Raw genomic sequence first — 14,772 nt, forward strand, 5'->3', positions numbered from 1 at the left:
CCAGTGAGATATTTCACATTGTCTTCTATTTTTTTATTCTTTTGAATTTGTTTTACAGTGTCTTGATTTCTCATAAAGTCGTTAGTTTCCATTTGCTCCATTCTCATTTTTAAGGAAGTATATTCTTCAGTAAGCTTTTGGACTTCCTTTTCCATTTGGCTCATTTTGCTTTTAAAGGCATTCTTTTCCTCATTGGCATTTTGGACCTCTTTTGCCATTTGGGTTAGTCTATTTTTTAAGGTGTTATTTTCTTCAGTATTTTTTGGGTCTCCTTTAGCAAGCTGTTGACTTGTTTTTCATGATTTTCTTGCATCATTCTCATTTCTCTTCCCAGTTTTTCCTCTACTTCTCTTATTTGCTTCTCCAAATCCTTTTTGAGCTCTTCCATGGCCTGGGACCAATTCATCTCTTTTTCTTGGAGTCTTTGGATGTAGGAGCTTTGACTTTGTTGTCTTCTTCTGGTTGTATATTTTGATCTTCTTTGTCACCAAAGAAAGATTCTATGGTCTGACTTTTTTTTGTGCAGTTTGCTCACAATCCCAGCCAATTACTTGAGTTATAAACTCTTTGTTAAGGTAGGCGTCTGCTTTCATTGTGGAGGATGTACTGTCCCAAGCTGTGGGGGTTTTGTGCAGCTGTTTTCAGAGATACTTCTGGGGACTTGTACATTTTCAGTTCTTCCAAGGTGGTATAACCAAGGGTGAGGTGTTACTCCTTTCCTGGCCTGTACTCTGGTGTATGAGTGACCACAAGCACTCTTTTCTGCCTTGGAACTGTGAGGAGGATTTCCTCTCCACCATCATAGCAAGCTCCACCACACCAGCACTCCTCCTCATCCCAGGATTGCCACCCAGAACTGTGACCCAGATTCAAGCTCGGGTAAAGCAAGAGATTTTGACCTCAGCACTGGTAGAGAGATCCCTGCAATCCCCCTCTGATAAGGCACTTAATTCCCCCTCAGCCTATGGACTGGAAGATCTGGAAGCAGCCACTGCCCCAGGACTGGGGCTGGGACCAAGCTTCTCTCTCTCTATAGTCACAGACTTTTCCTACTGACCTTCTAAGTTGTCTTTGGTGTTTGTGGGTTGAGAAGTCTGCCTGTGATTCGGTTCTCTGAGACCTGTTTTGCCTCCGCACCTATGCCGAACTTCATTTCTCTCCGCGCACAGCATGATATACCTTTCTGATCAGACATCCAGGTTGTCTTGGGCTGGAAATTTGTTTTACTCTGTCTTTATGTGGGTTCTGCCCCTTTAGAATTTGTTTAGAGCCATTTTTTACAGGGATTTGGTGGAGAGCTCAACCAAGTCACTGCTTTTACTCCGCCATCTTAGCTCTGCCCCAAAGCTTTCTTAAACAGGGCAATAAGCATGATTTAATATACTGTTAAGTGTTAATATCTTCTGAGAATATTAATGTGATATGTGGAAGTTTTAAACGTTTTTTTATTTTTAAATAATTTATTTTTAGTTTGCAACACTCACTTCCATAAGATTTTGAGTTTTTAATTTTTTCCACCTCCTTCTATTCCCCTCTCCCCAAGACAGTGTGCAATCTGATATTGGCTCGACATATACATGCTATGAGAACATGATATAAAGAACAATTAGAATTAATGGGAGGAACTATGAGAACGAAGCAATAAACTAAAACAACAAAGGAAAAGGAGAGCAAATAGCATGCTTTTGTGATGGCAAAGAACTGGAAATTGAGGAGATGCCCTTTAACTGGGGAATGGCTTAATAAGCTGTGGAATAATGGAATACTATTTTGCTATAAGAAATGATGAGCAGGCATACTGTTTGCTCTCTTTTTTTGACATATACATTCTTATTAAACATTTTCACATTAGTCATATTGTAAAGAATTAGGAAATATTGAGTCTGAATGCAGATGAAAGCATGCTTTTTTTTTGTTTCTTCTTTCTTGTGGCTCCTCCCATTCATTCATGAACAATGGAAAAATATGCTTAACATGAATGTATATGTAGAGCCTATATCAGATTGTATGCCATCCAGGGGGTGGGGGAAGAGAAAATTAAAAACTCAAAATCTTACGGAAGTGAATGTTAAAAACTAAAAATAAATTAATTAAAATGGGAAAAGGACCCACGTGTACAAAAATATTTTCATGAATCATTCCTTATCTGGATGTGTATAACAGTTTCCATCATGAGTCTTTTGGAGTTGTCTTAGATCCTTGCATTGCTGTGAAGAGCCAAGTCTGTCAGAGTCAGTCAACCCATAATATGGCTGTTAATGTGTACAATGTTCTCCTGGTTCTGCTAATTTTACTCTGTATCAGTTCATTTAAGTCTTTTCAAGTTTTTTTGAATTCTGCCTGCTCATCGTTTCTTATAGCAAAATAGTATTCCATTATTCCACAGCTTATTAAGCCATTCCCCAGTTAAAGGGCATTTCCTCAATTTCCAGTTCTTTGCCATCACAAAAAAATATTTTTGTACACGTGGGTCCTTTTCCCATTTGTATGATCTCTTTGGGATACAGACCTAGAAGTGGTATTGCTGGGTCAAAGAATATGTAGACTTTTATACTTTGCGTATAGTTCCAAATTGTTTTCCAAAATGGTTGAATCATTTCACAACTCCATCAACAATGCATTAGTGTTCCAATTTTCCCACATCTTCTCCAACATTTATCATTTTCCTGTTTTGTCATATTAGCCAATCTGATAGGTGTGATATGGTACCTCAGAGTCGTTTTGAGTTGCACTTCTCTAATCAGTAGTGATTTAAAATATTTTTTCATATGACTACAGATAACTTTAGTTTCTTCCTCTGAAAACTGCCTGCTCATATCCTTTGACCATTTGTCAATTGGGTAATAATCAGTGACTTGTATTCTTATAAATTTGACTTAGTTCTCTGTGTATTTTAGAAATGAGGCCTTCATTAGAGGCACTGGTTGTAAAAATTCTTTCCCAGTTTTCTGCTTGCCTCCATAATCTTGGATGCATTGGCTTTATTTGTGCAAAAACCTTTCAATTTAATGTAATCAAAATTGTTCGTTTTGCATTTTATAATGTTCTCTGTCTCATTTGGTCATAAATTCTTCCCTTCTCCATAGATCTGAAAGGTAAACTATTCCTCACTCTTCTAGTTTGCTTATAGTGTCAGCCTTTACATCTAAATCGTGTATCCATTTTGACTTTACCTTGTATAGGTTGTGAGATGTTGGTCTATGCCCAGTTTCTGTCATACATTTTTCCAGTTTTCCCAGCAGTTTTTGCTCAATAGTGATTTCTTATCCCAGAAGCTGGCGTGTTTGGGTTTATCAAATAAATTAGTATAGTCATTGACCATACTAATTGCATACCTGACACATTCCACTGATATACTACTCTTAATTCTTAACCAGTACCAAGTGGTTTTGATGATTGCTGCTTTATAATACAATTTAAGAGCAGGTACAGCTAGGCCACTTTGCTTGCATTTCTTTTCATTAGTTCCTTTGATATTCTGGACTTTTTGTTCTTCCCAGATGAATTTTGTTAATTGTTTTTTCTAGTTCTTTAAAATAATTTTTTGTTAGTTTGATTGGTATGGCACTGAATAAGTAAATTAATTCAGGTAAAATTGTCGTTTTTATTATATTAGCTCGTCCCACCCATGAGCAACTGATATTTTTCCAATTATTTAGATCTGACTTTATTTGTGTGAAAAGTGTTTTGTAATTTATTCATATAGTTCCTGGTTTTGTTTTGGCAGGTAGACTTCCAAATATTTTATAGTGTCTACGGTAATTTTAAATGGAATTTCTCTTTCTGTCTCTTGCCGCTGGGCTTGTTAGTAATATAGAAATGCTGCTGATTTGTGTGGGTTTATTTTATATCCTGCAACTTTGCTAAATTTGTTATTTCTAGTAATTTTTTATTTATTTCTCTAGGATTCTCTAGATATACCATCATATCATCTGTAAAGAGTGATAGCTTTGTTTTTCTTCTTTGCCTATTCTAATTTCTTCATTTTTTTTCTTCTCTAATTGTTAACAGCTAACATTTCTAGTACAATATTGAATAACAGTGGTGATGATGGACATCTTTGTTTCACCTCCAATCTTACTGGAAATGCTCCTAGTTTATCCCAATTGCATATTCTGCTTGCTGATAGTTTTTGATAGATGCTAGCTATCGTTTTAAGGAAGATTCCATTTAGTCCTGTGTTCTCTAGTGTTTTTAATAGGAATGGGTGTTGTATTTTGTCAGATGCTCTTTCTACATCTATTGAGATAATCACATCATTTCTGTTAGTTTTGTTGTTGATATGGTCAACTATGCTGATAGTTTTCCCAATATCGAACCAGCCCTGCATCCATGGTATAAATTCTACCCTGTCATAGTGTATCATCCTCAAGGTAAATTGTTATAATCTCTTTGCTAATATTTCATTTAAAATTTTTGCATCAATAATCATTAGGGAAATTGGTCTATAATTTTCTTTCTCTGTTTTGACTTTCCCTGGTTTAGGTATCAGCACCATATTTGTATCATAAAATGAATTTGGTAGGACTCCACCTATTTTCTCAAATAGTTTATATAGGGTTGGAATTAGTTGTTCTTTGGATGTTTGATAGAATTCACTTGTAAATCCATCTGGCCTTGGAAATTTTTTCTTAGGGAGTTCATTGATGGCTTGTTCAATTTCTTCTTCTGAAATGGGGTTGTTTAAATATTTTATTTCCTCTTCCTTTAATTTGGGCAATTTATATTTGTAAATATTTATCCATTTCATTAAGATTGTCAAATTTATTGGCATACAGTTGGGCAAAATAGCTCTTAATTATTGCTTTGATTTCCTCTTCATTGGTGGTGAATTCACCCTTTTCATTTTTGATCCTGGTAATTTGGCTTTCTTCTTTCTTCTTTTTTTTAATCAAATTAACCAAAGGTTTTTCTATTTTATTGGGTTTTTGTTTTTTTTTTCATAGCACTAGCTCTTAGTTTTATTTATTAGTTCAATAGTTTTCTTAATTTCGATTTTTTAAATCTCTCCTTTGCTTTTTAGAATTTCTAATTTGGTATTTAATTGGGGATTTTCAGTTTGTTCTTTTTGTAGCTTTTTTAGTTGCATGCCTAATTCATTGATCTCTTCTTTCTCTGTTTTATTCATATAAGCATTTAGAGATATAAAACTCCCCTAAGGATCACTTTCACTTCATCCCATAAGTTTTGGTATGTTGCCTCATTGTTCCATTCTCTTGGATGAATGAAGTTACTGATTGTTTCTATGATTTGTTATTTGACTCACTCTTTCTTTAGGATTAGATTATTTAGTTTCCAATTAATTTTTAGTCTATCTTTCCATGGCCCTTTATTACGAGACAGCCTTGTAACTGTCTGCCTGAAAAGCATCTCCAAGTCTTAGTGGTTGGAGAGCGACCCAGACTGCAGAGCGGGGCAGGGAGAGGGGGGTGCTTACATACCTTCCAGTCTTGGCTGGAGAAGAACTTGGGGTTAGGCAGTGTCCCTGTACAGGCCACCAAAATTGAGGTTCAGGGGTGTTGGGACCCCAAAATCACAAGCGGGTCCTGCCTGAAATAATTCACTCCAAGCCTTCTTGCAGCCAAGGACAAGGTTTATTAGAACATCCATCATATTGGTCAAACTCTTAAGGAATCTAAACATTACTGAGCTATTCGCTAGATTATAAGAATCTGAGCCCCCGTTTTACTTTTTAAGGCGTTCTTCTCTTCATTGAGTTTTTGTGCCTCCTTTTCCATTTGGCTAATTCTACTTTTTAAGGGTTTGTTTTCTACAGTTAATTTTTGTCCTTCCTTTTCCAAGCTATGACTCTTGCATACCTCTCATTTCTTTTCCCAATTTTTCTTCTTCCTCTCTTATTTGACTTTTAAAATTCTTCTTGAACTCTTCCAAGAAGGCCTTTTGGACTTGAGACTAGTTCATATTCCCCTTTGATGTTTTGTATGTGGATATATTAAGAATGTTGTCTGAATTTGTGCCTTGATCTTACCTTTCCCCAAAATAAGAATCTATGGTCATTTTTGTTTCTGCTTTTTGTTCGTGTTGTTTGCCTATTTTCTGACTATTTACAGAAACAAACAAACTGTTGAGTTCTGCTGCTGGAGCGAAGGGAGCACTTAACAACACTTCTTTTCCTCCTCACTGGGACCTTGCACTCGAATGTTTGACTGCTGGTCACCTGGGCCTTGCACAGGGATGTTTTGCTCCTGATTGGTTTCTGTCAGCCTGGAGCTTTTCTTCCGGAGTTGTGCTTCCCAGAGTTGTGTTGAGGCAGCAGGTGATTTCACTGCTGGAGAACAGTGCCATCATCTGTGGTCATTTTCAGAGCTGGTGTCTACCAGTTCCCCTTCCTGTATTGAGGCTCTTGGGTGTCCTGGTGTTGGCACCAGCCTGTTCCACCAACCCGGGTTTCAGGATCTCCCCTGGTATGCTGTGGTAGGGCTTGCTGGGAGATCTCCAATCCTGTACGGCTCCTCCTCCGCCAGAACAAGAAAGGCCTTTCCTGTTAATCCCCCAAGCTTCCTGGGGCACAAGACTGCTGTGCCCTGTCTTTTTGCTGACTCAGGGTTTTTCCTGTGTTGATATTCTCTGGGCTTTCAGATGTCAATGAGGGAGGGTGAGAGTGACTTACTTCTTACTCCGCCTTCTTAGCTCCTGGAATTGGAAACCTTTTTTTCTTTTATGGGGTGTTTATAGTACATTATTGTAAAATTTTGGTTAAATATTTGGTCATAGTCTCTGTGTCATCTGCTGGCCTCTGCACGTCATCTGTGGCTTCTGCAAAACTCCCCAAAAATTCAAATTTAATTTCTTATGCCAATCTGCGATATATTGAAACCACAATGGGGAAAGTCACAATGTGGAACCACCAATATGCAGGTGACTTAGAAATGTTAGAAATCTTTTTCCTGCCCAAACATTAATCTTGAACCCTAGACCCTCAATTTTAGCTACTTGTAAGTAGCCTCTTTATCTGGATATATTACTGTCATCTCAAACTCAGCATAGCCATATAAATGCTTTCTCCACCCCACCCCCTTCCCCCAAAAGCATGCTTCTCCTAATGTTATTCTTTCTGTGGTACCTTTTTTCTCCTTTTCATCTCATTCACCTTTTCTCTCATGTTTGTAACCTTAGGATTATTATTCTTCACTCTCATATTTCAGCCAGCATCCCCACGTTTTTTGGCATACAACCCATCTTCTCTATTCTTTCTACTGCCTTCTTATTATGAGCTCTTATTTTTACGTATTTGTACTGTTGACAAGTCTTTAGGTGTTTTCCTTCTATCCCCTCCATTCCTTCCTATATACAGCTACCAGAGTGTTAGGTACACATCTGATCCTGTCACTTTCTATTAAAATTCAGTTGCTCTCCATTGCCCACTAAAAGAGTTTGAGGCCTTTATAATCTAAGGCTGCTCTATTTTCAAGTCCTATCTCATATCATGCCTACCAGCTCTATCTACTTAGCGAAAGTAGCTTATTGCCTTCCCCCTGAACATAGTTTGAGTTCTCCTGCCTCCGTAGCTTAGTAGTTACTATTCCTTATGCCTAGAATATCTTTTCAAATCTCTCCTTCTTGCCTATTGAAGTCTATAAATGCAATTTTCCTGTGTTTTTGAAATTTTACATTTGTTTTTTTTTTTTTTTGCTTGCAGTTAACAGACATTGATCTCTTTTCTACGTTTCTCAGGAAATAAAAAACCCTTGTAATAAATAAATAATGTCAAGCAAAACAAACCCCAAACCAACTCAAATACTGCATCCTCTATCCAGCATTTTCTGAACACTACAACTTTCTGTCCTTTTCTTTGTCCTTGTTCCTATCCTGCTAAATCAGTAATGGACCTTTCTCCCAAATCACATTCTCACTCCAGACCAGTGGTGTCAAACTCAAATAGAAACTCAAACTTTCCTACGGCATAGTGACTTAGAAAACCACAAATTAGCATTTTGTATTGTATTGTATTTTTACTTATTTCGTTAAAGATTTCCCAATTATAATACTTCTGCTCTACACTGTTAAACTCCATGAGGAAAAGAACTGAGACTTATTTTCTATTTCCCTAACGTGTGAGTATTATGTTTGTTTTATATAGATTGTTTAGGTGATCTCTGCCATTCTTCCCTGCTTTCATCTAGTTTTTATCTTCAATAGCCATTTAGAATCTCCCTGATTGTTTTCTGTGAAGGAACTGTTTTTAGCAAAGAAACAGTAATAAGTAAAAGGCAAAATAAAGGGGACCCAGAAGGTAGACACTTAATGTTTGTTGGATTGAATGTAATTAAATTATGGGATTCTTAAAGGGGATGCCACTTTTCATTATCATAATTAGTGACAATTCCAAATATTATCACAGAAAACAACTGTAGACATTCTCTATTAATGGTGTAGTTTGCTCATTTAATAAGTGTAGCTGAATCTAGAAATGTCATGAAAGTGATGTGTATTGGTAAAAATCAGTATTGTACATTTTTAAGACTTCAGTCTATAGACAAAAATCCAAATACCTCCACATCAATTTTTTCTGGGATAATTAATTAAGGTAAACAGATAAATTTAATGGCATGCATAATTGCTGGCTGCCAAAGAGAGGAGATTTTAAACCTTACATCTCCAGGAAATAGCGTGGTTTAGTAAAAGCAGGCTGAATTTGGAGTCAGAGAACCTTATTTTATTAAGCGCCTATGTGCCAGGGAATGCCCTACATGCTGGGAATACATCTCTTGGGGGAAACAGTCCCTGCACTCAAGGAGCTTACAATCTACTGAGTGAAGAAAGCACATAAAAGGAAACTGAAGGAATGGGAGGAAGGTAGAGGCAGGAGAGAAATGCCATCCTGGTGTAGCCAGGTGGGAATTGAACTGTCTCTCTTTTGGAGTTCATGCCTCTGCCTTCCAATCAAAGGGAAATAGGAGATAGTGTTGAAGCGTGAGTATGAAGGCTGATTAAGTTTTCCAGTCATGAGGTTCCTGGGGCATGGTGGAGGGAGAAGTTAGAGAACTCCAGAATATTTCAGCCAGGTGGGAAACGAGACTGGATATGAATCTTAGTTCTTATGGCTTTGGACAAGTCCCATGACCTGTTCAGGCCTTCAGGTGACTCATGTATAAAATTTGACTGGATGACTTCTTCCAGCTCTAAATCTTTTTATCCTGTGAGATTTTTTCAGCTTTATTATCAGTTTATCATTGCATTGTAATCACCTTCCTGAAGTGAAGACTTTTCTAGCAGTTTCTCAACATCTCTGGGTTTCTGTTTGTGTTAGTAAGAATTCAAAACTAGAATTTTTTAAATGTAACTCATCACTATCTCGTTTTTGTTTTGTTTTTTTTTACATTCCTTGTCTGTGGGCATTTAGTGAGTGTTAAATGCAAGTGCTCTATTTGTTGGTACAGGTGTACTCCTGAATACAGATCATTGGATGCCATTCACCTTGAGAGATCTTATATCTTATGATAAATAATGTGGGTTGTGCTGAGTTAGATATATACCTGAATACTTGCCTGGAGTTTTTACTTTTTCCAGAAAGCCTTATAAGTTAGATTATTCACTTTTGTTTGTTATATTTATTTATATGTCTGAATGGTCTGCTCAGGTTATATAGTTTTAAGTATATGAAAGGGCTCAAACTCACTACAGCGTGCAGATAGATGCTTCGAATGTTTAACAATTCCAGAAAGCAGTTTTTTTTTTTTCACTAACTCTTTTGCCTTTGGATCTTTTCCTGGATTTCTGAAAAATTAATGAACGAAGAGTTGGTTTTTGATGAGTAAATACAGGTGGTTCTTATAGGATTATATTTCCCTACTGATTTTGCTATAAAATTTAGCTGTAGCTTTTTAATCAGTGTTCTACTACGTACTTAATTGTAGAAACCTTCATGGAAAAAATGTTCCAAGTCATCTTTTAAATCTGTCATTTGTCTCTCTTTTAGTTGTTACAAGAGCTGTGCACAGTGTTTAATGTAGATTTACCTTGCCGTGTAAAGTCTTCCCAATTGGGGATAATCAGCAATAAACAGACGCATACCAGCGCCATAGTGAAGCCACAGTCTAGTTCCTGCTCATATATCTGCCAGCACTGCCTCGTCCACCTTGGAGACATCGGTGAGCCTTTGAAGTGAAAAGATCATTGAGATGTTCCTTTTTTCCTTGGAGTATAGTCATAGAAAGAAACTTGTCTACTTTCAGCTGACCAGCAACTTAGCCAAGCATTCTGACTTGAGATTTTATGAGAGTGATGTGAAATGTGCTATGAAGAGTGTAGACTCTCTAAATACTTTGGAATAGGCTAAAGCAGGATGCCCTTGAAAAAAGCAGCTTCCATATCAATACAAATCTTATGCAGACTAAGCAAGGGGACAGTGTTGCTCAATAAATATATGGTAAATATCAAAATTTTAGTTTATGTTAGGCTGTTCAAAGTATTTTAAAGTATTATAAGATATTGTAAGTAAGGCTATACTGTTTTCTTCATTATGGTATTCCTTTTAGAAGCTAACTAGCTTATTATTTCTTTTTATTGATACACTAGGAGTTAGTAATTTTTAAGCAATTTTATTTCCTTTCAGAATACTCTCTAGAAAAGGATTCATGTTTCTTGTGCATTTATTTCAGCTGAGTGCTTTGTATACCTCTTGTTTATTTCTGCAACTTGTCTGTTCCTTTAAAGGTGACCTAAAATGGTTATAAAATAAATTAACTATAGGATTATGTATTAGCTGTCCTAAAATAGCAAGTGAGGGAAAGGTTGATTTTAAGTTAGCATTTTTTTTTAGGTCTTTTGATGTCCATAGCATTGGTTCCATGTGGGGCCATGTCAAAATTAGCACGTGATTCTGCTATCTGTAGGAGAGGCTAAAGAAGTGGTGTGTTTGTGAGTTGTTCTTGCTTTAATTGTATTTTTTGCACACACATCCTTTATATCCCAAAAGGGGTTTCGAGGCATTTTAAACATCACATTGAGATTTTAAAGAAATAAAGTATTTGCCAGATCGTATTGTATAGTGTTTTTTGTTTTGTTTTGTTTTTAAGTGCCATATAAAATCACCCCTTCTTGTGGGCCGGCTCCAGGTCACCAGCATAGTCCATAATGGGAGCTGGTGATGCATGACACTGGAGGACCTGAAAATGGGGGCTAGGTAAGCTTTAAAAATTGGTTACATGCTGAATGTCCCAAATAATAGAAGAAGATGGACACTGCACACATAATCCTACAGTTAATTTATTTTAAACTATTTATATGCTCTCTCTGTAATGAGTCGTAAGTAAATTGTATTGTATTCATAGTTTGTAGATTTTCAAACAAACAGGCAGGAATATTGGGGGAATTCAGAAAGGCAAGTAAGTTTTAGTGTTTCGTTTGTTCAACTTATTTTTTTCCTGCTTTCAGCTCGTTATAGAAACCAGACCAGCCAGGCAGAGTCCTACTATAGGCATGCAGCTCAGCTTGTCCCCTCCAATGGTGAGTCTGAGTCCTATAAAGACTAGAGCAGTTGGGCACCTGTTTCATTCTTTATAAGGATGAGAAAGTTATTCCTGAATATTTTTAAAGGCTCATTTTCAATTTTATAGCAGTGATATGTGAGAGGCATCTTGTCTTAGAGGATAGTGAGCCATCGTTGAAGCCAGGAAGACCTGGACAGATCATCAAACCTCTGAGTGCTCCAAGCTTTCTAGGACTGTAATTTGTAGAGAAGGTGCCAGCCTGTGTTCACAGAGAGAGTTCCCTCTACCATTGAAGACATAGGTCTGGTCATTGTACCCAGCATACATATGGCACAGTGAAAAGAAACACTGGATATGAGTCATTGCACCTAGTTTCATATCCTTTCTCTTTCATTTGCCTTTGTGACATTGGATAAATTCCCACATCTCTAGGACTCAATTTCCTCATCTGTAAAATGTGTGAGTTGGACTAATTAATATCTAAAGTCTTTTTCAGCTCTAAACCTATGGTCTTATTTTAGACTTTTCCTTCTAAATGTATGTCACTGTGCGTGCTAACATTACTATTGACATAAGGTGAATTTTGTTTTTATCAAGCAGATTATTCTCCAGTGAGTTCTCAAACTTCTAAAAAACTTTTAGCTTCCTTGGTGTCTCTGAAGAACTATTCTGTCTTAGCTTTAATTCCTCTTTTTCCCTGGAAATACTAGCACTTTGCCATTATAAGCTTGTAAAATTGCTTTGTCTATCATGAGATTCTTGTTAAGGGTTTTTGAATTAAGGAAATTTTAACAAGAATTAAGTACTATACTCTTTTATCATTTCTTGTTAAGCTGCATCTTAACTACATTTGGTCGTCCAAAAATATGTCTTTTGACACTTTGGGCCCTTATAATTCTCTCTACTTCAGTTAAATGGCTAAGAAACTGAAATGTGGGTACATATCAAGTAGTAAAATATGATCTGCTTTTTGGGAGCCTAAATTTAGGGCTGGAAGAAATTTTAGATACTGTCTAGTTCAACCTTTTTTCCCCCTCAGTTAAAACATTTTGTTTTAATCAGCCAGGAATCTACCATTTGATAACACGAGAAAAACAAAACCCACAGCAAGACAAATTTCTACATAGGCTATGTCCAAAAATTTTTTATCTTTTTCTGCATTCGTAATCACCTCTTTACAGATGAGAACATTGAGGGCCAGAAATGAGGGGCCTTGCCCAAGGTCACACATAGAGTGGCAGAGCTAGATTTGAGAGCCACGCTGCCCACTCATTCAAATCCAGCCTCCTTTCCCTGGATCACCCCTTCTCCTGCGAGGCCACTTGAAGCCATAGTTATCTCATGAAACTCTTGGTTTATGTGTAGAGTGACTGTAGGTTTGGAATTTCTGGATTTGGGGTTTGAATTAGAAGATTACTCTCTTGTATCATGGTGGGAGATGTCTGATAGCTCCATGAATAAGGATATGTTTCTCCCCCAGGTCAGCCTTACAATCAGTTGGCTATTCTAGCTTCTTCCAAAGGAGACCACCTGACCACGATCTTCTACTACTGCAGAAGCATCGCTGTGAAGTTTCCTTTCCCAGCTGCCTCCACTAATCTTCAAAAAGCACTTTCTAAAGCACTGGAAAGGTTTGCCCAGCTTCTCTTGGGACGCTTTGAGTCCCCCTGTGGGAGGCCTGGCTATACAGTTTGCATGTCAAATGAGAGTTGCTACATTTGTGCATCTCACATTCGTATGGCTCTTTCAGGCTTACACATCGGACGGCTCCATCTGTTCTGCCTGTCTTTTTGTTTTGTTTTAGCATGAAGTCAGTATAATAGACTTGTAGAAATTCATGTATGTGTTCAGTAGAGTAGATGAGGGAAAATAAAACACTGGAGAAATATTTGAGCTACTTCTGTTGGGGTATATATTGGTAAGTTCAGCCATATTTTATACTGTGTCTTTAGTGGGAAGTACACTCAGTTCCACAAATAACCATTCTGTTTCATCTGCTTATAAAGGTGTATTTTTGTGTTGGGAATCTCTAAGAGATTAGTCATTTTTGCTATTTAAGACTGAAAAAAAGTTTTGGTTTTTTTGTTCTGTTACAGCCGGGATGAGGTGAAAACTAGATGGGGTGTTTCTGACTTCATCAAAGCCTTTATTAAATTCCATGGTCACGTGTACCTGAGCAAGAGTTTAGAGAAACTGAGCCCTCTTCGAGAGAAATTGGAGGAACAGTTTAAGGTCAGATCAAAAGTAAACATAATTCTTTATATTATTTCTAAATCTAAAAATATGAGGTTGGGTTAGGCTGAAAGGTTTTCTGATTTTAATATTGCATCCTGGCCACAACTATCAGGGATACATTCAAAGTATTATAATCTCCTGCTCCTTATTCTTCAATTTGTGCTGAAATGCAGACTATCACTTGGAAAAAACATGGAAGAAAACAGCATTGCTTTCACTGGGGAACTGCCATACAGCAGATATGTGCAAAGGACAGCTTTTCCTTTCTCAGTTCCATGAATGGGCCTGATCCAGGATTCTAAACTACTACTTTTGATTGTCCTTGTGTGCTTGAGTTATTTCCAAATGTCAGTAGGTAAACAGTATCTTGGTTATTTACTTGGTAATTAGTCTCATTTTCCGCATCTCTTATTCTGTTTGTACACGTATGTTTATTTTGAATGTTTCTGGAAAAATACTGTATAATTATTTCTTCTGCTATATCTACAAAAAATATTTCATTTTAATCCAAAGGTCTTGAAAGCTGACTCTAAAGGGCTATCTGCCAGGTAGCTTAGACTCAAAGACAGTTTATGCAAAATTTTATGTGATACTCATTCAGCAAACATTGTGCCTGGTGTCATGCTAAGCTGATAGTGATGGACACGTTCACTACTTAAATTTGCACAAAAGCTTTTAGCATCTCCTATTTTATCTGTTTATTTTTAGTGGGCTAATCCAAGCCCAAACAGAAGGTTTAACATTATGTGGTACCTGAAAAAGATCATTATTGATTGTTAAATTTCTCAGTTCAATTAAAAGATTAAATAACTTAACCGTTCTGCTTGAAGAGGAGTGATCATGGTTTAACACTTTCTATATAAAAGAACCGTTATGAAAAGAACACGTGATTCTCCACTGAGACCAGGACTCAGGCAGTAGTCTCAATTGTAATTTGTTCATCATTAAATCAGGCAATGAGAAGTTATGGATTCTTCTTTTGGAAAAATTTTTTAGAAATTCAATTGTCATAGATGATTAAGGTCTCATCCAGCCTTGAACCTATGAAAAGCATTACTTTTCAAGTGAATCATTGCATAAGACA

The 14,772-nt window shown here is 36.8% G+C and overlaps 1 protein-coding gene across 1 annotated transcript in view; it reads left to right on the forward strand.

The window, feature by feature from the left end:
* SMG7 (SMG7, nonsense mediated mRNA decay factor) overlaps nucleotides 1-14,772 on the forward strand; it is a 96,676-nt gene that overhangs the window by 59,340 nt on the left and 22,564 nt on the right. The window contains exons 4-7 of the mRNA XM_027868422.1: nucleotides 9,941-10,112; nucleotides 11,398-11,469; nucleotides 12,934-13,084; nucleotides 13,550-13,685. Of these exons, the coding sequence (XP_027724223.1) occupies nucleotides 9,941-10,112; nucleotides 11,398-11,469; nucleotides 12,934-13,084; nucleotides 13,550-13,685 (531 nt within the window). The remainder of the gene's footprint in view (nucleotides 1-9,940; nucleotides 10,113-11,397; nucleotides 11,470-12,933; nucleotides 13,085-13,549; nucleotides 13,686-14,772) is intronic.

This window comes from Vombatus ursinus, unplaced genomic scaffold (assembly GCF_900497805.2).
Source record: "Vombatus ursinus unplaced genomic scaffold, bare-nosed wombat genome assembly UNPS02014789.1, whole genome shotgun sequence".
NCBI classification, from domain to species: domain Eukaryota; kingdom Metazoa; phylum Chordata; class Mammalia; order Diprotodontia; family Vombatidae; genus Vombatus; species Vombatus ursinus.